The following is a 26786-nucleotide window of genomic DNA, read 5'->3' as shown; positions in this document are numbered from 1 at the left end:
AATAAGGCTGTAACATAACAAAATGTGGGAAAAGTGAAGCGCTGTGAATACTTTCCGGATGCACTGTATGTTAACAATAAAATCAATAAAACAGACAAAAGAAAATAAAATCAAAAGTAAAAACTAAAAGCAGAGACCAAAGATAAAAGCATTGAAATCAAGAATTACAAGAGAAAAAAAAGTGGTGGAGCATCGTTCAAGTGTGCGCCAGCAGAACTACACCCCTGGTCCTACGTCTCGTGTTTCTTTTACAAATGTAGAATGTTACATTTTTATACTTTTATCCCCCCAGGTGGCTTTTTTTTGGCCTTTCAACAATGAATGCCCTGATGCTGAGAGACCTGCTGATGACCAGGATGTAAATAGAAGACCTCTGTCTCCTCCACCCCAGCAGTTACCATCACCACCTTTTAGGATGGAGGAGCAACAACTTGGTCCTGTTGCTCCTTTTCCTTTTTTCTCTTCTGCTCCCTATGCTGCTCATTTTGCGGCTCCACATCTCGTTCCTCCTGCTTCCTGCATGCTGCTCTTCATGTGTTCCGGCATGCTGCTCCTATTGCTGCTCCTCATGCTGCTCCTGATGCTGCTCCTGATGCTGCTCCTGATGCTGCTCCTGATGTGGCTCCAAATGCTGCTCCTGATGCTGCTTCAGACTCGTCAGACGAGGGGATGACGTTGTTGGTCTCGATGATGAGGACAGGATTGAGGTCCCCGAGCGTGAAGCTGAGAAAATTGAGGCACCCCCCAGCAGTGTTGGTCCCTCTTTGGAAGAGGCCTCTGTGTCGCTCTCAACTTCTGGTCTCAGCTCCTCCACAAAGAGGGACAAGGAAGAAAGTGACCAGGAAGAGGCTGCAGCTAAGAGGCCAACATGGTCAGATGAAAGCGACTCAGACGGACTCTAATTTGCTACAGGACTTCCATAACTTCTGGAAGCAGCAGAGTATCACTGAGTCCACATTTGCTCTTCATCACACCACAGCTATCAAGGACTTCACCACACCAACACATCAGGCAGAGCCAATGATTACCAGGCTAGCCCTTGCATCTGGCAGGGCTGGTGACACCCCAGGTAGCGTCTTGCACAGGGGAGTATCTGTCCATCATTTCCTCACGTTGGCAGGGTTGATGGTTTTACTCTTTTTAACAGAGGGCTGGCCTTTGCGTCTGGCTGGGCTGTAAATGTCCAGGTAGCGTCTTGCACTTGGGCTTCTTTTTTTTTTTTTTAACTATTGCACATTTTGGTACAGTGGCTGGATCAACCTTTCTTTCGTTCTAGGGGCTGGTCTTTGCATCTAGCAGGGATGCCCATGCCCCAGGTAGCCTTTGTGTCTGGCACACAGTACCATTTACTTGACTCTGCATACGGAATGATAATAATAATGATAATATTCCTTCTCACAGCACTACTAGCTCCTACTGGTAGGTTTTCAGTCTGCCAGCTGGCATGACCTCCCAGTGAAGCTAATCAATGGCATAAAAAAAGGACTGGCTGGCAGCACCATGTGTCATGGAGGGAGCACATGGCTTTCTCCTAAGGTTAACACTTAAGTTAGCAATGAAGAGGCCTGCACTGCAAAAGATGGGAAAAAATTAAGAAGACAAAGCACTTTAGTTTCTTACCACCTTCACTTGCCAATTGACTGGAAACCTACAAATACAGAGGATACAATATCAGCAAACCTCAGGGAACCTAGTGACCAAGAAAGCTCCCCGAAGGTAGTTTGGGTAAAATTGACCTAAGGTTGATTAGGTTGGAAAATGCCTTAATATGGCCAAAAACATGCAGGTTAGGTTAATTGGTGACTCTAAATTGCCTGTAGGTGTGAATGTGAGTGAGAATGGTTGTATGTCTCTATTTGTTAGCCCTGTGATAGACTGGTGACCTGTCCTGACCCCAGCTCCAGCTGATCCCAGGTGACGGAGGACAGAAAAAGTGAGTATGAGCTTCTGACTTGGAAAGAAAGTGAGCTAGTCTGTAGTGTAGTCTATGGTATAAAGCTTTAGATAGAAATGTGTGTTATTGTGTGAACCAGTTTATTTTTATATTATGTATATTTATTGTTATTATTTTCTAAAGATAATTTGTCTGTTTGAGCTTCTGGCTGGAAGAGAAAGTTCATATAAAGTTAATATAAAGACAGAGAAAGTAATTAGCTACATGCTATGTGTTACACCTATTATACATATTATATAACTTGTTTATTAATTCTCTTACCCTGCCACATGAGCTGCTGTTTACTGGGGGTGAAAAAAGTGAATATAAGCTTCTGTCTGTTCAGTAATTCAAAGGGCTCTTTTGTCTCTCACTAACTTCCTCCTTTTTACCACCTGAGCTGATGCTGTAAAATGCAGATGAAAGGACTACTACAAAGGACTGTCCTCTCCTTTTACTCTGTTGTAGAAACATTATCTTGTTAAACAATAGAATAAAAATATTTACTAGGGGCTTAACTGCGTGGACCTACTCTTTTGTATACTGAAGGCACAGTATCAGCCAGAGACTAAGCAAAAGGCTAAGCAAGAGTTAATAATAACTACGCTTCGTGGAGGGCACAATATCATGGGGTTAGGCTGTGGGTTTCATGTGCATGACTATATGCCTTATAAGAAACTGCTGAAATAAATTAAAGGTAAGGAAATACTTTTTTATTTATTATTTATCACAGATGTCCAAAGATGCTTCAACATTGTGAGCGATACAGGGGAACTTTTCTAACAAATAACTGGTAAAATCAGTGAAATTAGTATAATGACAAGTTACAGTTTAATTACAGGAAGAGTAACTGTTTTTTTTTTTAATGTATGACCTGTAAACAACTGGGGCACATTTTGCAATAAACTGGCAGGTGACTTTTTTGTATTGTATTTAGTTATAATTTTGTAATGCATATACATTGTCAATTTTATCATTTTCTTCATTTTTCAAATAAGTTGTAACTATTTTTTTAAGTAGCCACAGCTAGCTAAACCAGATTTCTCCCATGTGTAGCTTTGCTGTAATTTAACTTCTTCCTTAAGTAATTGATAGCTTGCAAAGCTGTGCCTTCAAAGTAGTTCCCCCAACACTTTGAATGTACTGTATATGTGTACTCATGTATTTACATGTGTATAGGATATACATGCATATGTAAATAGTATTATCAGCGTGTGTGTACAGTGTATGTTTATCACTGCAACAATATTCATCATGCGTTTTTTATTTGTTTGTGATAACTGACTTTTAGAATGAACACATATATTGTTAAAACAGAAAAAAATGGCTTTGTAGCATAAATGACCTGCAATAAAAAAAACAAACTTAATACTTATTATACTTCTTGAAAATTAAAATATATATTTCTTACCACAGTCTTGGCCACGCCCCGGAAGTTTTTTTTTTTCTTTACTACTTCCGCGGTAGCTGTCATGGCGGCACCCTGAACGCTCGAGTTACAGACATCCAAATGCCTTTACAGCAGCGTTAAAACAAAGCCGGTGATCGGAGCAGACAGTGGTCATGTCGCTCAACGATGTGGCGAAGTGGAATAAGAGGGCGTCAATTGTGTATGCCCTTGGCATCTGGAGCATGATAGGTTCCTACGCATATTTCAAATACACAGGTCGTTACGAGGACACGCAAGGTAAGATTCAACGTGAAGCAGGAGTCAGCGTTGTAATGTCTGTAGTTACTGTAAATAACTGTTTTTCCCCAATATGTAACGCATCTGCCTGTTCAATTAACGATTCAGTAACTCAACTGTCGGTCACTTAAATTTTTAGTATCGCTAACCTTATCGCCATCTGTCACACTTGAGCATCTACCAGCAAGCAAACTGCACATTAACATATACAGTATATGCAAAGATGAATGAAGAATGAACAGTAAACCAATGGGGTAATATGTCCAGAAGGATTCAAACAATCAAAATAGAAAATGTACATTACAGAATGTGTGTATAGTGTGGTCACCAATAATACAGTTATATGTGATATAAACATAAAAGAAGGCATTATATACAGTCGAGTGTAGAGATGGGAAGTAATACGATTTTATTGATACCAATGCAATTATCTATTCTAGTCCAATTCCTGAAAGACTCCCTTAACAATTTCGGATTAAAAAAAATGAATGTGTCAATTAATGTGAGGACAGAATTAATTAATTAATCACTGACTTACATTACCTGCAGGACACCAGTGTTATTATATTAAGAGTAGATATTTACTCTCAGTAATGGACGTGCTGCCCATTTGGGAAGCAGAGGCACTTGTGCATAGAGTGTAAAATACATTCCTGGAATTTATGCCCATGTTAATATTGCTGGTGTTTCCATCCTTACTTGAAATTACCATTTCAACTAGCACTATCATCATCTGGACTTCCTCTCCACCATGACTCCTTGTTTCTAATTTGCAGCAGCGTAGACACATGGGCTTGACATCATAGTTTTGCAATGCATAACTTTAGATAAAAAACATGCCGGCATCAGTGAAAGGAATTGATAGATAGATAACAAAGTAGTTTCATTTTACTTGGATGTCAACATTTTACACTACTTTCTAACTCTATTGCACTAGACGCATTTACCTGGCATGTGTAGTTAGTTTGTTAATTAGGATTTTAAGGACATACAAAAGGCTGCTTGCATGATAATGCGTTAGTAATTAAAATGAGCCAATCCAATATAATAGCTGATTATAATAACCTGACCTTTTACTGTTGATACTTAAGATACAGATTGTTGACAATACTTTAACATAAGTAAAACTTTAAATGCAGGAGGTTTATTTATAATGGAATATTTTTACATTGTTATTTTTCGGCCTAAGTAGTGCGTCTGATTACTGTGAATAACAGCTAGTCACATTTATTTAGACTCTAATAACCTTCTCAGTCAGCATATACGGTATCCTCCCAAGCCAGTTTAGCTAGATATATGAATATTAACTGTCCACTAAAACACTGTTTACTTTCCCCTCCACCTCAGTGTCAAAAGAAGACGCACAAAAGCAGGAAGATCCAAATCAACTCGTCCACCAGACAGTTCACACCAAAACTGTCATCACCTACAAGAAAGACTTTGTCCCATACAGCACAAGGATCTACAATTTCATCAGGTCATTCAGCAGTGAACCTGGGACTGGAGACAGTGAAAAGTAGCTGCATTAGTGCAAAGGACAAAGGAATGGAAGTTTACTCTTGTCAAGAGTACATCTTTATGATGAAGAATGAATGTATGCCTTTGTGTGACAACATTATTATAATGTGTGAAGAAATTCCAAGGGGTGTCTACCCAAGCTGCCCTTGTGTTTGATGCCAATGTACTGTCACTGATCATGTTATATGATTAAGATAATATAACATATCCACCATGTAATGTTGTCACAATGTTTAAATACTCATGTTAATAAACATATGCTGAGATTCCCTTTAACTTTATTGGTAGATTATGTGAGTAGAGACGGTTGTGCTTTTAGCCTGGTGTTACCTTAGAAAGGTTTGGCAACAGATATTGCACACACATTAATTTTGTGAAACCTCTAATTGTTTACTCGGTCAGAGATAATGTTTCAATTCTTTGGTCATTTTTTCACAGACATTTTTGAGTTGCCATCACTAACATGAAAGAACTGTTCAGGACTGAGGAAGCTAAATTTAGCCTTCATTCATTTTATTATTTTCATCTGTGCTTTTCCGATTCTGACATGTCATCATGTCTTCTGTGAAACTGGCCTGAGTTGGAAAAACTAGTAGAACCACCTTTCAATACATGACAGTCCAACACCATCATGATGTGCATGATGATCTGCTTCCGTTTATATTAAAACAAGATGGTGATCTCAACAAAATTGAACAACTTAAGCTGGTTATTTCTCACTGGGCTATTTTTGTTTCTCTTGTCACCCGGTAAATACCTGTTACCCCTAGCAACCTGCAATAAAGATTCTGTGGTGCAAGGACTAATACTGAAGTAAAATACATGAAAAAAATAATCAAAGTAAACAAATAATACCACTCTATAAAAATAGGCCCTCTCAAATACTCCATTAGTAATGAAGTATGCATTCAGAATTTAATTTAAATCAAGGTATGTGCATATTATCAGCAAAATTTAAGTTAAAAGTGACATTAAGTTTAACTAAAATAATTATTGTGAGTATAATATAATATTGGCTGGATTCAATTCACTGTATAGTTTTTTTTTTAACCTTAATCTTGAAAGTTGCTGTAGCTGTCAGATAAATGTCGTGGAGCAAACTACAATATTTTCCTTAAAAATGTAACGAAGTAGGAGGATGAATTAGCATAGAGCTAAAAGTAGAACTGTACTTTTGTACTTCTTGCCTTGACTGAAACAGTTACTTTCAACCACATGGGTCTGAATGACTTGGTGAAAGGAGCAGCCCTGTCCCGGCGCCGTCCGGGCTCCCCTTCAGAGGAATCACGGTGCGTGTGCTGCGTGTCGCGGCCGCGACGAGGCGACAACGTCCCGTCCACGCAGTGACTCCCAGGAAGTTGTGAGAGCGTGCTCCCCCAGCACAACCAAAACAATGAAAGCTATCATTCAGAGGGTCACCAAGGCCAGTGTGACGGGTAAGCGGTTGTTCTGAACTGAGCCAAGCGAATTTGATCGTGTCTGGTTACCGAGGTTAACAGCTTTCATTCGTTAACCTCGCTGACCATGCATGTTAGCTAATTTAGCCGGGTTAGCATTAGCACTCCCAGCAAAGTGAACGAGCTGCCAGAAGTGGCCAGGCGCGTCTCTGCGAGCTGGCAGCTCGGACGAAGCCTGCAGGTAGAGGTTATTTCACGAATAATGAAAGTGTCCTCTGTGTGTCAGTGTTCCTGATAGCCCTGACTGCTGGCCCCTTTCCTCCTCACGCAGGCGTGTCACTCAGTGTGTCACCTGACAGTTTGGGCTGCTTGTTACTGAATGACAGCAGCAGCCCATTCACTCACCATCCTCTCTCTGTTTTCCTGCAGTGGGAGAGGAGCAGATCAGTTCAATAGGACGAGGACTGTGTGTGCTGCTGGGTATATCTGTGGATGACACCCAGAGGGATGCTGACTACATGTGAGTGTGTGTGGGAAGGACCTTCAACACTAGATGCAGCGCACTGACCAGATTAGAAATCATTGTTTAAACATTCGTGTCAGATAAAAAAAAAGAGTTCTTAGTGAGGTTGAGGGTGTTGCATTTCCAAGCAACCATTAAAATCCAAGATTACATCCATTTTTGATGAAGTTACCAGTCTTCAGTGCACACTTGATGTTCAGTGTGATGGACCTCACAATTCAAGCATGTTCCAAGTTTTCGCTTGCTGCGTTTTCATGCTGCATTGTGTGTTGGAAATCTTGTGAGCTGCAGAAAAAGACAATCACCAGGATTTCTGATGTCTCTTGCAGAAGTATTTATTGTAAGCTTGGTGCCAAGGAGACAATGATGAGCAGTATACTGTCAGCATGTGAATCAGAGTAGTGCCGCACCATTTCCTGGGGACGTCTTGTCTGACAATTGGTATATATTCTCAGATATCACGTGGTTGCAACATTTGACCACACCTTACACCAAATAAGGCTAAAATATAGTCTAACATTCATGTATGAAGATGCAATTGGACACCAAAATCCGCATTGCTCTTACCTAATTGATATTACACGTGTCTTGTCCTTTCCTCTACTTAGCTCATCCTTGACAATAACTAGATTTGAACAATATTTTTCAGGTTTATGATTTCCTTCTACCAAGCTATGGAGGATAATAGTGGCACCGTCTAAATACAAACGGTCATAATAGAAGCTAAACAATGAAACACTGTCTAACAATGTGAAGGTTGTTATGACCTGAATTCTTGGAGTGTGAGTGAGGCCTAGGAAAACAAGAGGAACACATGAAGTGAAGAAAATCTCCTTCACACATTAAAATTAATGGGAGCTGATGCCTGCCTGTAGTAGGGGGACAAATAATTTCCAAAATCTAATATATGCATTTATAGCATGCATTTGAAAACTATCAGCAGAATTGTCAATTGTACATAATTAGTAGCTGAGGAACTAAAATATTCCTACATAAATAGCGTTATCACAAAAAAAATGTGTAGCTTTGATCAACATTAAAGACAACTTAATTGTAAAGATGAGCTGTTTGATTAAGGTAAACTTTTATATCGTCCTGGGTTGAAAAGAAACCCATGCCATGGCATGTCCATGTTGAAAACCTTTGTTCAAGGCTACCACAGAGGATGCACTTCTTGAAGAGGCTCAGATTTTATGGAGTAAATAGAAAACTTGTGTTTCTGTTTCATCAAATGAGCCTAGAGAGTGTAATTCCATATTGCATACAAGTCTGGTATGGTAACCTGGCTGCACAGTTTAAGTCTAAGCTAGCACAGGGAAAAAGAACATCACTATCATCAGTCCTCATATGAGAAAGCTGTGTTTAGGGGGACACAGAAGTTTCTGGATGATTGAACACACATCACGAACCCAGAATTTGACTTACTGCCCTCAGGCTGAGGGTTCAGGAGGCCAGATTATAGATTGACAAAAACTCATTAATTCCATTGTCTATCTTCCATCAATTAATTAGATAATAACAAGTAGGGTTACAATACCTGATATATCTGGGTTATTATCGGTTTTTATTCTCATGTTTATATCTGGTTTTGTTAGAAGAACTATTGTCTTCCATCACTGTTTATTATTATAGCAGTTTTTTTTATTACCTGCATTGTGAGTTGTTGTGTTATGAGGTGCAGTGGCAAGTTTCCCTGTGGGACAATAAAGTATACCTTACCTTACCTTACCTTACCTTACCTTACCTGTTAACTTTGTACTGGAGAATCGCAAGTAGTCTACAAATTAATGTTGTACTTTGAAAAATGTACAAGTGATAATGGGATAAATCCAGTGTGGTCACACTGATAAGTTCTTTCTGTCAGTACTGACCAGGTTGATCAGAGTGATTCTTGACGTCTTAGAATAGACAGAGTGGGGGTTTTATCACAGCTCAAGAGTCATTAGACTGATTCTACACTGCTTTTCTTCAGAGTACGTAAGATCCTGAACCTGCGGCTGTTTGAAGACGAGAACGGGCGAGCATGGAGCAAAAGTGTCATGGAACGGGACTTTGAGGTGCTTTGTGTGAGCCAGTTCACCCTGCAGTGTATCCTGAAGGGCAACAAGCCAGACTTCCACTCAGCCATGCCTGCAGAGTTGGCCCAGCCCTTCTACAACAGCATCCTGGAGAACATGAGGAGTACTTACAAGCCAGAGCTTATCATGGGTGGGTGAACCGACGGCTGCCATCTTTACTCTCCTCCTTTATTGTCCTATAGCGGCGTGTTCCTGCTACTGTTGGACCTTATACCATGTACTTTGTATATTAGATTATGTCTTGAAGAATTTCCCATCTGAGTATATTTAGTATATGTATGTCATTATATATGTACATATAATGTCATACCTGGGTCAGATATTAAATAGTTGACAACTTTATGTCAGAGAAGAGGGAGGATTTAGTGAAGTCGGGAGTGAAAAATGGTAACACTTCAGGGTCATATGTGAAAAGCGTTGCATGTTTGAATATACTCCCAGGAGGTTGCAGGACAGCGCGGCCAAAAAAACACTGGGTTGTTTACAGCTACTTGATTCCGACCTAATTAAAAACAAAAGTGTTGAGAGTCACCATTATTGCCACTCACCTATAAGGTTGGACCAGTGCCCTGTTCCCCTGTTGTTTTAATTGCCTCTATTCCCATCTCATTGTAGGGTTATGGCAGTTTAGCGAGTGGGAGGTGCGGATTAGCCATGCTGTGACGTGGTGGCAGTGGCAGTGGCAGTGAATTGGGTCAGTCCACTGGGGAGCAGGTGCGAAGAACACCTTGTCCCAGCAAAGGAGGCATAAGGCTTACTAATTAGCCCCCCTCCCCCAGAGAGGAAATATGATGATGCAGCACTTTCTTTCTCCATCACGGCCCATAGTTTCATTGTGCAGATGGTTTCATTAATCTCGCAGACCCAGTGGAAGAAAGGAGAACATTTAAGTTGAAACTTCCTCTCCTCCTACAGCCCCTTGTCTTTTGTCCCCAGTGTCTCGAGGCTCCATGTTATCCTACATCTTTATGAAACATTGTCTGCCATTGGCGAACAATTTACACTGGTTTTTACTGCTTGTTTAATATTAGGATGTATGTCATCTGGGATGTTATTGCCTCCTTACATAGAGTAAATTGTTGGCGTTCTGTGGTGGCGATGCTAATAGATGAAACATGGATTTATGTGATGTTTTTGTTCTCACTGCTCATTCTGTTTCACTTGTAAAATGTCCTTGTGTTTTGTGTTTCTAGATGGAAAGTTTGGAGCCTACATGCAGGTCCACATACAAAACGATGGACCTGTTACCATTGAACTGTCTTCACCTGCTGGTCCCACAGACCCCAAACAGGTACACGAAGGTTGAAGTAGTGTTACAAAAATAGCTTAACCCAAGGTCAAGCTTTTCTTGTTCTTTCATCTGTCTTTCATGGACTTCATCAGATGGAGTTTGCTCATTGAGATGACAGATAGAATTAATAACTCAGAAAAAAAACTAGTAAATGGAACTTCAGTTAATGTTATTTTAATTTGTGTATTAAGTGTCATTCCACTTTTCAAGGTGTCATTTTATTTATCATTTTGAGCCACTAGATGGTGATATTTACTTTTCTGTTGTGTGTAGTCACTTTTGCTTCTCATGTTAAATGCAGAGCACAGGGTTTTTTAAAAAAAATGGGAATAATGAGTAAGAAATAAAGACAGCATTTTTATATTGATATTTATTTTCCACTACTGCTGACCTCATCTGTTTGATATTTATATAGGAATAAATGATATGGCCCTGTCAATTTTTGAGGTCAATACTGATATTTCACAAAAAAAAAATCCAACATAAACATAAAGTACAGCACTTAATTGGAATGAAATTAGTGTCAAAAACCACTATAAACAACAACAAATGTATCCAAAATAAAAACAATAACGTAGAGATTAAAAAAGACTAAGATAAAGAAAAAAAAAACAAGACATAAAAATATAGAAATTAAGTCGATAAAAAATCATCTGAACTAAAATAAACATTAAATGGTGTAGTTTATGGTGTGGACAGTCATGGTTATGACTGCGCCAATCAATAGTTTTTATATAACCAATGGATCAAAACACTGTGTAATGTGAGAGGTGTCACATATAGTGAGGAACCCACAAGTCACCAAACTCTGCAAGTCCCCTCAGTTAAAAGAGTTTTTTAGCCTGTCTTAGCTCATTGTTTTGGTTTTACAGCCCACAAACTGCTGCAGTTAACTTTGTTTATTGCCAGTTTGTGGAAACTGAAACTTAAAGGAGAGTGAGTGTTGGTCTTACATTTGTCAAGTGGCCAGAAGCACGACTCAAGATGTTAAGCTAATGTTGTTCCATGTCTGCTGGTTGTGTCAATGGGCAACTGTTTACCATCACAAATTTATGAAATGACACTGTGTCAGTGCTGTGCGTTTCAGTTATAAGTGGCTAAAAAAATAATTGCAGCTTTAAATGCATTTTTGAATTAAAACAGGGTGACTGTATTGGCTATAATAACCAATACATTAAAAAAAATCTTGATTTAGTTATGTTGTTTTCTCTGTGCAACACACACTGCAGGGAATTTTTCTAACCATTATTTATATCAATATAATAATCTCTACTTTCTTTTGAAAAAATATCTCTGGTGTTTCACCACTGCGTCTTGTCACCGGTAAAACTTGTGAGTCCTTCTATATCTCATGAGCACAGCTCTGACATTCCCTGGATAAACATGACTGCATTAAACCTGAAATGAGTTTACCGGGAAGGCAGTTGGGCTATCGCCAGCTGTGGATGTGGAACTCAGTTCTGTAGAAGTAATCCTTAGCAGGGGCACACACTCCCTCTTGGTGTATGTACAGATATAGATCATAGTGCTGAAGACAAAATCTTACAACCTAAATACTGAAAGGAATAGTTACTTAAGTTAGTTACTTAAGTTGTATTTGGAAATTTAGGCAAAGAAGACCTTAGAGCACCCAGAGAGCAACAGTCGCATCCTTGTCAAAATTGACATTTGCCAGCAAGTCACCTCTTCCAGCTGTGTGTCATGGGACTGATACATTCACTTGAATTTTGTACGCCACTATATGTGTGTGTGCTGTGTGGGTTGCTATGTATGGGCTTACAGTACAGGCCCACATGCACAGGGTTTGTGGAGCATGCTGCTGCCACTGTATGTTCACCCTCTGTGCTACCTGTCCAGGCTTTCTCATATACTGGACTGTATGCCTCATAAATCCAGGGTCAAACCAGGATGCCTTGTTTTAAATGGAAAGATTAAAAAAGGTTAATATCACATCGTGTGCAGTACATGCTGGGAATCAGAGGCAGGTTTCCATGTGCTCTGTTCTTTTAGGGGAAGGGCTATTTCTGACATTTGCAGATGAATTGATTGATGTAATATTTGGCTGTGACAACTTATGATGAGCAGAGTATCAAACCTCAATAACCAAAAATATTTCCAGAGCACCAACTCTTGAGGACAATCAAGTAGTGAAAGTTTGAATCGAGTGTTTGGTCAGATCTGTGGTCTTATTTACTTATTCTAAGCAAAATTCTGCTAATGATGACAATTTTAATGAGTGTCAACATTTAACATTTTACAAGTTTGGGTTCTCTTGTTAAAGGTAGAATGGTTTTCTGTTAAAGGTTCATAGGCTCAAAGAAATTACCTTCTTAGTTGAGCATGTTATCATGCTATGGTTTTGTTATTAACACAAAATACAAGCTGAGATTGATGGGAATTTCATTAGTTTAAAGTTTCATAATCCAAAAATAATGGTCAGATTTTAATTTTGTCAGTATGGTTTATCCTCTGGGGACAGTGAGTGTCTGTGGAAGATTCCATGGCAATCCATTAAATAGTTGTGATAATTCAGTCTGGACTAAAGTGGTGGACAGAGCGACATTGCCAAACTTAGAGCCAAGTATTACTCTGGTATCAAAGCTTAGGTGTTGTATTTGCCTTGATATCACCATACTGAGACAAAAATAGGCCTAATTATTTTACAATTAAAATAATTAAAAATATTGATTCAGTTTTTATTCAGTGCTTCCCAAATACTTTCAGTAATTTCTGCCTTTGAGGCCAAAAACACAATTTTTATCAACCAATGACAACATCACTTTCATAAGTTTCGCTTGTGCAGATAAAAAACAACAGTGCCAATACTGTGCTACAGCTGTGAACTCCAAAGCAAGAAAGGCTGATTAATGGGTACACTGTTTTTCTTTTCTTCTTACTTAACTTAATGCATTATTTTGCTTTCTGAATAAATCTTGCTAATCTTGCTAGATAATGATAACCCTCCTATTATCAGGCCACTATTGTTTGCTTATTGTTGTCAAAAGAACCTGATTAATAGGCCATCACAGTAAGCCCCTTGTTGAGGACATTTTGACTTTTCATGGCAGGAAAGACACAGATGGAACCAGTAGCATTAATGATTGCTCTGTTCCAGCAATTATTATTATTGTTGAGCTTCACTCTGTATTTTTGCGCCTCCAGTTTGGGATTAATCAATCATTAATCATAGTCTTTTGTGGCTTTCTTTTTTGTAAATTGCGTATGTATTTGTAAATGTGTTTATATATATACATAATGGTTAATTGCAGCCCTGAATATCTCCCTGAGTAAACCTCCAAAAATGGCTTTCTGTAGCATCAGAGAAAGCTGTACAAATCATAAAAGTCATGGAGATGTTAAACACTGCCTCACAATAACAAGGATACACATCTTAGCTGCTTGTTCCAGCTATTTGAAAGATGTTCATAGATCCATTTTCCTAAATCAATTCTGGTCACTTCCGTCGAACCCAGCCAACATCCTTACACTTTGGCTACGGGCCGGCTTTGGCTGCTCTCCCCTTTGTGGGCTTGGCTTGCTTGCCCAAAGTGAGGGATATTAAGCAGTCCTCAGAATTTTAATCTTGTCTATTTGGGATGTTTTGCTATGGGGGCTGAGGAGCCAAGGCCAAAGCTGAACATGAGGGATAAAAGGCCAGCCAATAGGCTAAGCTTGGCACGGGGGGGAAATGAAGCAATGGCCAAGAGACACTGTTCCTTTCTTTCCATGAATCAGGGATTTAGTCCACCACAGGGTCAAGCAGCCAGCAAACAATGGTGTTATCCAGAGGAATGAAAATCATCCCGTTTGGATGTTCTCTTTGGGATGCTCAGCGGCTGCAGTTGATAGCAGAAGAGTCCTGAGTTTCTCTGTTTGTTCACCTGACTGTTTGTGCTCTTTGTTTTGGCCTCTGGGCTGAAAGCAACATACACAGGAATTATGTAATGTGTTAGCTCAAGATTTTATGAGGTTGTAATTCAGAGTTTTGGGTTAGGGTGGTTTAACATTGGAGTTTGAAATTTTGTCGTATAGCAAAGAAACATGTGTGTTTCCTGTGTCCAGTTTGTATTTGGATGTTGAACATACATGTCCTTCCTGGTTTTTATGTACCAGATGTTATATCATCAACCAAGACAGCAAACCTGGTTTCATACTACAGCATGTTAATGGGTTCAAATGGGAATAACACAGGATTTTTTGTGCTCTCTGAATAATGTAATGTCTTATGCAGTGCTTTGGATTTTTAAGATGACATTCAGTTCATTAATATTTCCTCAGCAGCCATAAAAGTTTTAGCATCTGTGTTTACAGCCCTTTTTTGGATGAAGGGTGGCATACCCACTTTTTCATCACTGCTGCGGTGTTTCATGAAGCGTGAAGAATACAATGAGAAAAAAGAGGAGGGGCAGGTTTGATTGGAGTAATGAGTAGTTGCACTGAGAGGCATTGTGAAGGGCTGTTTTGGAGTGTGCAAGAGGCAGTGCATGCAGTCACAACAATAGACTCATTGAAGTGATCATATGACAACCCAGAATAGCTGCAAATGAGCAGAGAATAGAAGTGGTGGTGTATTCACAAAGACGAGTCAGATGTTGAGTGTTGGTCTGTGGCGCTGACGTGTTCTTCCTTCTTGGTTTAATTAAATATATTAATTCTCATGCATGTAGGGACCTTTGGGTGAACACTGAGCACCCTGCAAAGGTCATGATCTACAAGTCATGATGCAGCACGTTTGTTTTGAATGCCTCAGCCCTCTGAGCCTCCAGGAACCACAGACTGATTTCAATATATTTTACAAGTCAAAGAAAAAGACTCTGAAGACACACAATGCAATGCAGAGAATGTCACACACCTGTTTTTATTTAGGTCTTAAAGTTATAATATGTAACTTCTCACATTAAAATGTCTAAAAATGACTAGACCGATGTTATATATATTTTTTTAGTTGTGTACTTACATTATCCCAAATGTTTCCAGCAATTCTCAAACCTGGAGAAACACATGATTTTAATCATGGCAATGATCTGTTTCATTTGGTTGCCTGTCAATGACGTCGTATTCCCTATGTACATAGATAATATGGTTGCCTGCAAGATGCTCAAAATGGACTCTTATCCAGTTTTAAGCCACATTTTTGATGTACACTTTTTTTTGTTGTTCTCAACTATATATTTAAACCTGATGAAGGATTTTAGTTGTTGGATCCTAAGTTATTAGAGAAAAGTCAGTCAAATATTAGACAGCTCAGCTCCCTGCTGCTTCGAGACGTCCTGTGTCAACTGAATTGTGTCTGCGAATCACTGATTTTTAACATGAAACGTTTTATTCAGCATTTCTACCAGTTTTAATCGCCTGGTCTGTTTGTCATGGGGGAGACCTATGTAGATAATTTGGCTGCTGGTAAAAACCTCCTGAATGTCTGGTTCATAAGTTATCAAAGAAACAAATGTTGGTAGTCTCAGCTCCCAACCCCTCCTGTGTCCAGTGTCAGTAAAACACTGACTTTAAATCTCAAACTGCTTTCAGTGCTTTTAATGGTTATAATCACCTGGTTAATATCATAAACATTTCAAAGCTGAATGTAAAGGAAACTTCATGTTTATTTGTGTGTGTGTGTGTGTGTGTGTGTGTGTGTGTGTGTGTGTGTGTGTGAAGGCACTGCTGATTTAATTTTGTATTGTCATTAAGTTGGAGGACTTGCAAGACCTCCCCAAACATGCTGGGTCCTGCACTTCCCATAATGCAACCTGCCCACCTTAAAATCTGACTGAAAAAAGCAGATGATGATGGATGTTGTATTTTAGAGGTATTTTAGTTTTATTTAGTGAAGCTACAATGAAGTTAGGCAGCAGAACATATTTTTGGCCATCTCAAAAGTCAGTGGTAAATGTCAGCTTGCTGCTCAGAATGAAGGAGCAGAGGCTTTTTTTCTAGGTTCACTATTTTGCAGAGATAACACATAAAAGTCACATCTGCATGCATCAAGTTCAGACATGTTTTCTGGGAAAGAAGAAGAGGAGGAAGAAGTAGACAAGGCAAATTAAAAACTTTACTGTCAGAGTTGTGTATGGATTTTTATTTTAACTCCTTAACATTCTTAAGGTCAATTTCAAGGCAGAATCAAAGCTTTTCTATTTATTATTTATGCATGTGTCCTAAAGATCACTGATAACTGTCATGTCCTTTGTCGTGATTATAATATACAGTACACGTGAAGGGCACATGAATTGAACTGTAAGAAGAATTTATTTATGACCCAGGCTTTCTTCTGTCTTGTGTTTTCATCAGCTGTCAAAACAGGAGAAGCAGCAGCAGAGGAAAGAGAAGACGCGCACCAAGGGCCCCTCAGAGTCAGGCAGGGACAAGGGCACCCTACGTTCCCGACAGGACCCAAACGCCAGTAGTGGAGCAGAGGGTGACGTGTCTTCAGAAAGGGAGCCCTAGGTTAGCAGGGTGAGGGAACCTAGGAGACACACAAAAACACACACATGCAGTAACTTACAGCACATGTTCATACAAAACACCACACTGCAGGTCCTCTAAGTATCACAAGTGTCTTTCATTTTGTAAAGTTAAAGAGTGTAATTAGAAACCTTGAGTCATTCACCATGTTATAAAATTATTAATTATTGCAAAGAAATACAATTACTATAAAAATATATGTAAAAAAAACACACTCACATATATACAAACACACTTCTACCTACATATACACTGACATACACAAATTCAAAGTAAATGAGCTTCTGCAGGAAAAGTAGAAAGTAAAAGCTTGTACAAAGGTCTCTCATAAAAACTCAAGACAAAACAGACTGCGTTATACTAAACAAAAACATTAAGAAGGAAAAAAGAGAAAAAGAAAAATATACAAAAAACTGTTATTTTCTCTTTCCAAATTGACGAACAATCAACGCTGTGATTGAGAAGTTACCAATGTTTGTTTACTTTTAAGAAATATCTTAAACGAAGAAAATGAATGATGATGAACAACATCTGAATTTGAATTCCATAAAACACCTCCTCTCGATCTCAATCATCCTTTCTCAAAGAGTGACCCTGGTGGGCCGTAAGTAAATTTGTGAAAATATGTTTTAATTTTAGTGTTTCTCAAACTGTCTTAGAGTGACCACAAACCCTGGAAGTGAGTAGTGTATATGTGTTGTTTTCATATGTAAATTCAAACATTATTATTTGAACTGCCTGTTCTACAGTGGTGTTAGACTTCACATAACCGAGCGTTTGCGACACTGTCTACTCATGTAGCTACACATGTTGACAGTTTATGTTTATGATCAGTGTGACATTTGAAAGGAAATGTGGATGAAGCTAACTGTTAGGATGCTCTGGGATTTGGCTAAATTTTAATTAATTATCAAACACGGACAATGGACAAGATCATGGACTGGTGGCTCAAGACCTGGACAATTAAAAGAAAATGAAACAACAGGCAAGTGTTAAGTGTTTAGTTTTACTAGTAATGTAGTAGGGTTGGACGATATGATTAAATTTTCCAACAGGCCACTGTGAGTCCAGCAACTGGCGATTGCCGATATATTCGCACAATCAGCAATGCAATCATCAAAGAGCTAGTTGCAAAAAAAAACAAATGAACTGTTTGGGATTATTTTGGTTTTAAACCTGACACAACCGGCAAGCCAGGGGACCTAAACAGACCAATTTGCCGTCTTTGCAAAAGTATAGTACCAACAAAACACTACCACTACCAATTTGCATGAATATTTGCAAATGCACCATCCTGCTGAGCATGCTGCTGTAAGCTGTACAGACAGGTTGAGCAGCTGTCCAACACTACTTGAAAAAAAGTCTGATGATGTCAGATGAAGAAGCCTCCACTTGCAGTTTGTGAGGCGCGAGGGTTGCCAGTGATTAGAACTCTGAGTCACACAGAGGAAATCATGTAGCTGAATGGTTAGGGCGGCTGCCACCAATGTTTTGAGCAGCAAAACTCCAGTCCGATTCCCGGCTGGCTGCACTCTTTGCAGCATGTCATTTCACTACTTTCTATTCCCACGTTTCCTGTCTCTCTTCACTGTCTTGTCCAATAAAGACATCAAACTGCAAAAAAAAAAACAACAACAATCGGGCTCCAGCAGCGTTCAGTGCCCCTAAAACATACCAAAAAAAACTGTCACAGTCAAAAACGGTCACAATTCTACTGAAGCAGTAGCCCTGTTGGTTTTGGGAATGTTTGGAGTGAGGGGGCCCATGAGTTTTATCTTAGTGGTTTAGTGGTCCTTGGTCTGAAAAAGTTTGAGAAACACTAACTGGCACTAACTAACTGAAAATTATTTAGCCACATTTATTCAAACTGTGTAGTAGAATATAAATGAGAGACTAAATTAGCTTGGAAAAAATTATGAAAAATCACAAGTTCCAGGGAGCCAGTGAGTCCTGGAATAGAATTATAGATATAAACAGGTTTTCTAAAATATGTATTTTGTTGATGCTAAAGACAGAAAAAAAGGAAAAGGATAATTCATGACAAGGAGAAGAGACAGTCAATCAAACAAATTTCTTTTGCACTATAAATGGTTTAACGAACATATACTCACCCATGCAATATTACAGTAATTTATATAAGGATAGATTAAATACTTTGCAAGAAGACATGATTGATATGTTGGATGAGGATTTTTTTTCTAATAATACCAAGATCTCACTCTTTTTCTTTTAGCAACAAAGTCAATGTGGACATTGTACTGTGACTAAAGAGACATTGATTATGTGTGATGATATTTAAGGTCAGAACAAAATACCCAGTATGTTTTGTTTTGTTTTTTTTACTACTTCATCTTTGCTAACTGCAAGAAAACATACTTTCAGACAGGCTCTTCATCATGTATATTTGTTGGAAATTTTATATCTCATTTCAGTCTTATATCCGAGTAAGCACCCAGGACACTTTACTACAAAAGTAACAGTCTTTGTAGGTCAAACCTAATAGGAGTTGAAATTTGAATTCTGTAACGATGGAAAGAAACAAGAAATATTAAACGCACATTTTCTTTGCCCTTCTAAAGTAAGCTGTAATAAATGTATCACAAAAGGAAAAAAGGCATTCATCTTTAATCTGCAGTCAGTGCACTATACTTGTTATGTACTTTTTCTATTCTTTATTTTATTTAATGTAACATATAAATAAAGTTAAAGTTAGCAGTCACTAAACCTGTATTAATTGATTTTTGGCCACTTGGGGGCAGTGCAAGAAGAAGAAAACACAACATTGGCACCTTGACCATGTGTGATTAAACACGTGCATACATCCAGTAGATAGAGAGCAACATTAGGATTCATTTAAATCCCTGTTTCTGGCCAGCTGATGAACGTAAGTTCTATATTCACTCTCCTAGTTCTGTTTTGGTCTCCGCCAACTCCTGAGGGGAACGTTTGGCTCTTTAGCTGCCAAATGCTCCTCTGTGTTCTCCAGCTACTCGCCAACTTTGTCTGTCTGACATTTGGCACTTGTTATGTCGCTTATAGAGGTGTTAAAAAGCTTTGCTGAGAACAGCTGCCTGCTATTGCTAAAAATGAGGTAAATGTGAGCTGTGAGAATGAACCAAAAGTAGTCAGCCTGAAAAACAAAACGTTGAGCTACTCTTAGTGGGGATGAGGGGAACTGTAGAATTGGGTGATAATTATCAGAGAGCAGCACCTTTTATATTTCACATGGTAATTTTCCCCGATATAAATATAAAAATATTGACTTGTGCAGCTTTTAAAAAAGCGCAAAATGGTGTGAATTGTCAAAGAGTTTCTTTATTATTTCAGATATGTTGTGTGGCAAACGAGGAAAAACCACATTATCATCAGACCATCAGTTTTCTTATATTTTCAATTAGCCCAAAAGCATATATAGATAGGGGTGTGTGTGTGAGTGCGGCGTGCGTGTGTGTGTGCGTGTGTGCGTGTGTGCGTGTGTGTGTGTGTGTTTGTGTGTGTGTGTGTGTATAAATGAAGACAGCAGTATTACAGATTCCATGTCTGAAAAGGGCTTTACTATAAGTTTTCCTTTTTCTTATAGCTGTCACTTATAATTGTAAAGAGTTATAGCACATTGAATTAAAAAGTGTCTTCTATTAGCTAGCATTTTTGTTCTGTCTTAAAGACAGTTTTGCAGAAACCATGAGAGACCTCAGCATAATAGAAGCAATGTTCAGAAAATCTAAAGCTGTGCCTCTTAGCAAGAGATTGCTTTTTTAGTGTGTATTGTGTCATGTACAATATGGCAGCTTTAAATTTGCAGTGAGGGGCAGCTATTGTCCGCTCAACATCTCTGCTTTCCTTTTCCTGTCTGTAACTGCTCTTTTTGTTGCTGTTGCCATTGCAGTGAAACTCGGCAACGCTCTTGAGAGACAGACCTGTTTGTTTCTCATTCTGTGGCTCATATTGCAAGGATGAGGAGGGGGAGAGGAGGAGGAGGCTGGGGTTGCTCTTATTTGCCTTCAGTATTTGTTTACTAGTGCAAAAACAGTGGAGTTCTGGGTAAGCGGGGAGGCATTGAGTCAGCTCCCTCCATGTCCCCTCTGCTCTCCCTGCTGAGGCTGCTGCTGCCGGCTCCTGTAGCACAGCTCCTCTCCCTGTGTGAACTCTGGCAGGCACGCACATTAACGGATATGCTGTCAAACTGGCACTACAACTGCACTTTAACAGCAGCTATTCTTTCTGCCCCTCTGTTCTCACAGACATGTGCAGTTAGTTACATACAGATAAAAACATGTTTGACACTATTATAAACATCTGCAATTCACCACTGAGGTGTGTTGTGTTATTTTTGTATTGTTTGGTGCTGCTTTGCCTGTTGTATAACACCCTACACACACACACAGCCTGTCCCATGTGGAACCTTCTAAGCCTGTAGTCCTATCCCAAACTTGTCTGAGGCAGGGGGCCCTGCACTGTAATCCCCAAGTGCATGTTGGGTAAATATGTGCCCCAAGACATGGAAGCTTCACCACCTCGTTACCTAAGGCCTTTTTGTCTGACAGTGCCAGAGCGAGGGAGATGGGAGAAAGTGGGGGACATGTGAAGAAAGGAGAAGCTGAAAAATAAGTCGAGAGTTATTTGGTTTTTCATATCTGTGTGTGCAGCAGGGGAGTGCACACGCAGCACTTCTAAAAGTGTGCGCACTGTGGCAGGGGGAGAAGTGGAAGAGGAAACTTTGGATGTAAGAGAGAGATGTCAGACAAGTGCCTTGCTTGCTTGGCTTTGTCACTGCATATTTTAAAGAGGGAATTGTTGTTCCTGAGGTTTTCTTTGCATGACTTAAGAATGAGCAGTGTGTGCGCTTTTCTTCAAATTATTATTTGTGTCTTCCATTATCTCCTCGGGTCTTCCTTTCTTCCCTTCTGCAACATTCTCATTTTGATGTAAACAGTTTATAAGAAGGTTTCTGCTGTGAGCAATTTTTTACCCACACAGAAAATTACTTTTCTAATTGTTTGCAAATCACCTTTCAGAGATATATGGAGAGAGTAGATGTAAGTTCCATTTTAAAACTTTGATATGGCTGCTTTCATAGTGCTGTGCCTATTTATATTCAATAAAGTCTTGAGTCATGTTCTTTGTTTGTGCTAATCTACTAATAAAATCTGCGAATCAAATGATGATTTAAAGTTCCATCACTGATGATAAAATGTGAACAGTGTCGCTGCTGATGACCCAAAGAGAATGATCACCCAACAACAGAGATCCCCTCAGCTCTATGGACGATTTTAGTGTTTTTCAGCTCAATGTTTTGGTTTTCTAACTTACAGTCACATAAACAGAGAACCAAAAAGAGAGTAAATATTGGACTTCACCAATTCGAAAGGTTGCCAAAAATCACACTCCAAACAAATGCTAATGTCGCTCCCTATCTGCATATCTGAATATGCATCTGTTTGCTAACATGTTCTCCCTAAGAGCTTCACAGAGGTGATAGTAGCTGTGTCCCAGTTCAGGGGCCGCATCATCTGGTGGCTGCATTTAAAGACCAACTGTGTCACAGTGGCTTGACTCGGCTGTCCCATTTCAAAGGGTCCTTCAAATGCCACTGAGAAGTGCAGCCTTCTTTTACTGGGCAATGAAGGATCCAACGGGGGTGTCCTTTGTGGCCCAATCCTATTCCGAGATTCAATGCGCACCTGTAATGAACCTTGACAGAGAGCCGAGGATTATATTGGGATTCAACCCATGTCCACACTCTTGTGTTTTGTTTTAAAACAGTGTTTTAAAACGAAAACAATCTCCATCCTAACACTTCTGAAAACTCATACATACATGACCATCATGTACACTGAGCATGCATGAGCCAGCGTAAACAGGAAGCATATTGACTACCCTGCAGTTCATTATTAGCACAAAACACTACAAAGGAGGAACCGCAAAGGCAGTTGTAGCCTTTAAACAGCTGCTAGCTGCTTGTAATTCGTTACTTATGTTGCTTTCACCACTGGGTGTCTACATCATTGTTTCCAAATGTGGGTTTTTTTGCTCATCCAGACTACAAACGCAGCCCTGGAGTTCTCATACTAAAACAAGGCAGGTGCCGTTTCCAAAATTTGTAGTTTTGGGGCTTGAAAACTTTAGTAGTGTGGATGTAGCCTCAGTTGAACAGCAGTAGAAAGGTTGAAACCAAGGGCCTTAAAACCTCAAGTTTTTGTGGGGAAAAAAAAGGTTTTGTTTTGTCAAGGTCGCTAGGCAACAGGAGCTGCATTTTGCGACGAAGTGGTAAGAGCGAGCACAGCTGGTGACAGTAAATGAAAATCCTCCAAAGGCAAGACATCTCATTTCATTTCAGCCTTCGCAGTCTATGACGGCTACGAAGGGCCACACCTTTGTGGACTGCGTCCTCCCGAGGACGCGTCCCCTGAATTTGGACACAGCTGTCGATTAAATGTTGCTCTATTGCCCTCAAGTGGCCTAAAAGTGACTTAATGCAGCTTTTAAGTGAGAAGGTTTAACTCTGAATTTAACCACCCTTAGATTTTATTTTTTTTATGTTTTGTTTATGTTTCTGCATTTTTGTAAAATATATATATTAAAAAGAAGGAATAAATGGCAGCCATGAATTATTTCCATTAAATCCTAACATGGCCTGGTGTGAACAGTAACTTATAGTGGCTAATGTTGGCAAATGTTAAGTAGATATTTCTATGGAATCGAACAATAAAATTAAATGTGCTATTATCCTGTAGTTGCTGCTTGTGGCCACAGTGGCAAAGGTTGAGAAACAATTACATTTTAAGGCTTTAAACTTTTAAAACTTTGATCTCAGCCATTATTGATGACACAAATCAATGATAAGAGCCAGACACCAAAATGACTGTTCTGTTTTCTCTCACACAGTTGTCATAGCGGGGACATGACAGCAGTTTTCTCAGGAAGGCCATAATCCTCAGAGATTTACACCTGATTGTGGACTGTCATTCTTCCCGTTTGGAAAACAGCGGGATTCTTTCGGCCTGCTGCAGAACTTCTTCCTCTTGCTGCTGTCCCTGGCCTCTCTCTTCAGACTCAGATTGGCCTGGCTGGGTGTAAACGAAGTAGCAGAGAGGATGTGAGAGATTGAACAAGGGGGCATATAAAGGGAGCCTGGGTGAAATCGGATAGAACAGACATCGGCAGCACTACATTGTGTTTCCTGGTAGCTTTCTGTCTTTTCCCTTCTGCCTTTCAGTCTACGTTCCTTCCTCCATCTGTCTCTGTCTCTCTATCTTACTCTACAGAGTCTCCCTACCTGTCTCACTCTCAGCCTGCAGTTCCCACTTAATCACTGCTCAGACACACAACACTGATCCTAAAGCATAGCTCAGCTCCAATTCCTTGGCCTGTAGTACATCAGGACATTGATAATGTGACAGCCTTACTATATTTAATGCACCAGTGACAACTCATGATTGGCATAAATTGTACCTGTATATATGGTTATAGTTCCAACAGAAACGGCTCCATCACACAGGTTTGCTTTGTAAATTACACACCGTTCTGTCTTTTCAGACAAAATCAATAGGCAAACAGGAGAAATTTATAGTATATATAGTATGTATAATTTACAGCCAGACACAGCACAACATTTAAAAGGCCTTTAGACATTGAACAACAACTGACATTAGCTTTGTAGTAAATATTTGTTGTTGGACTTTAAATCTTAAATGCTTAAAGGAAAAAAATCGTTTTGACTCCATTGTGCTGACCTCAGCTGTTGTCGATTTTGTTGATCAAGTAACTTCAGCTTAGTGACTACAAGTCATTTTGTCTCAATTACCTGTGCTTCACCTCTGTGGAGAGGAGCCAGCTGTGCTTCACTGTCACTGAACACTGGCAGTGGCTTCATAAAAAAACAGTTTATTAAAGTTCTTGATTGGTAAAGTGTCCTGCTGTCACTTGATGACAGATCTGAATGTACATTTCGTTGTCATTTTATAAAGACGTCAATAGAAAAAGTGAATCATGCTGCGTTTGTGTGTGTTTTTCCATTGTTTATTCTGCTTGTTTTATGTGATGCAAAAGCAAAGATGTTTGTCCTTATTTCTCCTTTCGGCATCACCACCTGGCCTGTCCCAACTTTAGCTCTTTGTTTTTTGTTTTTTTTTTTAGTGCAAGCAAGCTATTCCTAGCCACCATAACGTATAGTACCCCCCGCTGTTCCTCTCTCTCAAATGGGGCTGAGCTGAAGTTTCTCAATGTTGTGGTGGAGAGCAGCATGAAAGGAAGAGGAGCTGCAGAAGCCTGGACCAGGGAGCTCTCTGAGAGGGAAGACGTGACCCAGATACATCTGCTAGCTTGCTAGCTAGCCTTAGTAGTGCTTCAAATTGGTCGAGAGCTGCAGCTCTCCTCTGCAGTGACTGCATTATGATCCCTATACTGGACAGGTTTTACAGTACGAGGAGGATGTGGTCTGTGGTACAGTACATCAATATTTCCAAGGCCCCAAACATCCAAGAGGACTTGCAATTGATCAAAGCTGTAATGGGGTGAGAACAGGGAGTATTGAGTGGAGCGGATGTTCAAGGTTTATGGAATCACCTGTGTATTTCAAAGCAACATGACTGTTTATGTGTCTTTGTGTGGATACCCTGGGCTGCAGGGCAGGGCAGCAGGAGTGGGCGTGGTGTCAGTCGGACATGGGAAAGTGGGTTAAATTCCAGGAATTCTCTTACATCTGAAGCTGTACTGTTTCTGGTCGTCTTCTCCACAACTTATCTTACATCTTGTGTGTGTGAGAGAGTCCTTTGCCAAGCCCACTGGCTATGGAAAAACAATTTAACTGGGTTTAATTTGTTGCCCCCCTCCTCCTTCCTCTTCCCTCCTTCCCCTCACGTTTTTTTTTCTTTTGTGAGCCTCTGAGAGGTTGGAAATTCATCTTGTTTAGTAACTTCATGCCCAGTCTGAGCTCGCTTTGCAAGTCAGACAGGCCGGGTTTCATGGCAGCTTTAAGGCCCCCAGTCGTGTGGATTGCTGCTGCAATTTGTTTTCTGTGTGTGAAGCTATGAAAAAAGGGTGTGTTCACTTAATTATGGAAAAAAGTTTTATTTGGACACATAAACTTGAATTATTTTTCTTCAAATTGTAATAGGCAGCTCTCTGTCACATTCTTTGCTTTCCTCCTCTGTATTTCTTGTCTTCTGTTTGATCTGCCTTAGTCCCATACTCCAAAGGGTTAAAAAAGCACAATGAAACCAGTTGCCTAGAGCCCTGACCACTTTTTCCATTCTTGCTGGAAAGTTTCCAGTGCTATTTATATGAAACCTCAGGCCCAACAATTAAGAAACCCACTTGGCCAAGATAAAGTATTTCCCATTATCCTAAAGTATTGTTTCACTGAAGTCATTGCGTACAAAACATCAGAAATGGAAGACACAGTGGGGTCTGTGGTTCTCCTCTGTTTTGTGAACACACATATGCACTGAGTGAGTAGATGACACATTAAAACAGGAACAAGTGAAATCAGTCTATATGACCTGCTGATGTAATCAGAGAACATACTACAGTACATCTAATGTGTCCTGGGCCTGATGAATGATTTGCTGCAGTGAGTGTTCAGAGGGAATGGAATTCACTTTTGGCTGAGATGAGTGACATATTTACAATGATAACATCATTACTGTCATTATTTGTAGAAGTTGTACTTTGCCTGGAAGGCATCACTGTGGTGTTTGGCTGCAGGTTTTGTCTCTGTTTGATTGGGTGAGCGGTATTAGTCCAAATCACTACTAAGATTGTTTGAAAACCAATGTAGCATTACAAACAAAATGTGATATTATTCTTCAGGCTGTAATATTCCTACAAGCTGGTGCATTATCACTAAAAGAAACTCCCAGAAGAGGGCAGTGCAAAGCTCACCCACACAAACAGCTT

The 26786-nt window shown here is 39.6% G+C and overlaps 2 protein-coding genes across 3 annotated transcripts; both read left to right on the top strand.

Annotated features, from left to right (window-relative positions):
• The first annotated feature begins 3376 nt into the window (after positions 1-3376).
• On the top strand, positions 3377-5404 carry LOC139636373 (small integral membrane protein 26-like). The gene is made up of 2 exons (XM_071504415.1): positions 3377-3620; positions 4968-5404. Exons 1-2 carry the CDS (start codon positions 3497-3499, stop codon positions 5138-5140), a joined length of 297 nt encoding a protein of 98 aa, XP_071360516.1. The 5' UTR covers positions 3377-3496; the 3' UTR covers positions 5141-5404.
• Positions 5405-6412: 1008 nt separating this feature from the next.
• dtd1 (D-aminoacyl-tRNA deacylase 1) lies at positions 6413-24876 on the top strand. 2 transcript variants are annotated; one of them, XM_071504414.1, is made up of 6 exons: positions 6413-6574; positions 6965-7055; positions 9031-9266; positions 10330-10427; positions 16716-16871; positions 23775-24876. In XM_071504414.1, the coding sequence occupies exons 1-5, from the start codon at positions 6532-6534 to the stop codon at positions 16869-16871; spliced, it is 624 nt and encodes a 207-aa protein (XP_071360515.1). In that variant the 5' UTR covers positions 6413-6531; the 3' UTR covers positions 23775-24876. The 2 variants fall into 2 exon arrangements, with proteins under 2 accessions (XP_071360515.1, XP_071360513.1); XM_071504412.1 differs by having other exon boundaries at positions 6414-6574; positions 16716-16880.
• Positions 24877-26786: the final 1910 nt, after the last annotated feature.

Source organism: Trachinotus anak, unplaced genomic scaffold (assembly GCF_046630095.1).
Source record: "Trachinotus anak isolate AG129_WGS33_773 ecotype Australia unplaced genomic scaffold, CSIRO_AGI_Tana_v1 ptg000019l, whole genome shotgun sequence".
Classification (NCBI taxonomy): domain Eukaryota; kingdom Metazoa; phylum Chordata; class Actinopteri; order Carangiformes; family Carangidae; genus Trachinotus; species Trachinotus anak.
This window is presented reverse-complemented; position numbering and strand designations above follow the sequence as displayed.

What these genes read in the sequence shown, in the direction of transcription:
- LOC139636373 (XM_071504415.1), top strand. Translation starts at nt 3,497, where the DNA reads ATGTCGCTCAACGATGTGGCGAAGTGGAATAAGAGGGCGTCAATTGTG. An exon ending in TCGTTACGAGGACACGCAAG is followed by an intron (nt 3,621 to 4,967) that starts GTAAGATTCAAC and finishes CCTCCACCTCAG; the next exon opens with TGTCAAAAGAAGACGCACAA.
- dtd1 (XM_071504414.1), top strand. Translation starts at nt 6,532, where the DNA reads ATGAAAGCTATCATTCAGAGGGTCACCAAGGCCAGTGTGACGG. An exon ending in CAGAGGGATGCTGACTACAT is followed by an intron (nt 7,056 to 9,030) that starts GTGAGTGTGTGT and finishes GCTTTTCTTCAG; the next exon opens with AGTACGTAAGATCCTGAACC. An exon ending in CAAGCCAGAGCTTATCATGG is followed by an intron (nt 9,267 to 10,329) that starts GTGGGTGAACCG and finishes TTGTGTTTCTAG; the next exon opens with ATGGAAAGTTTGGAGCCTAC.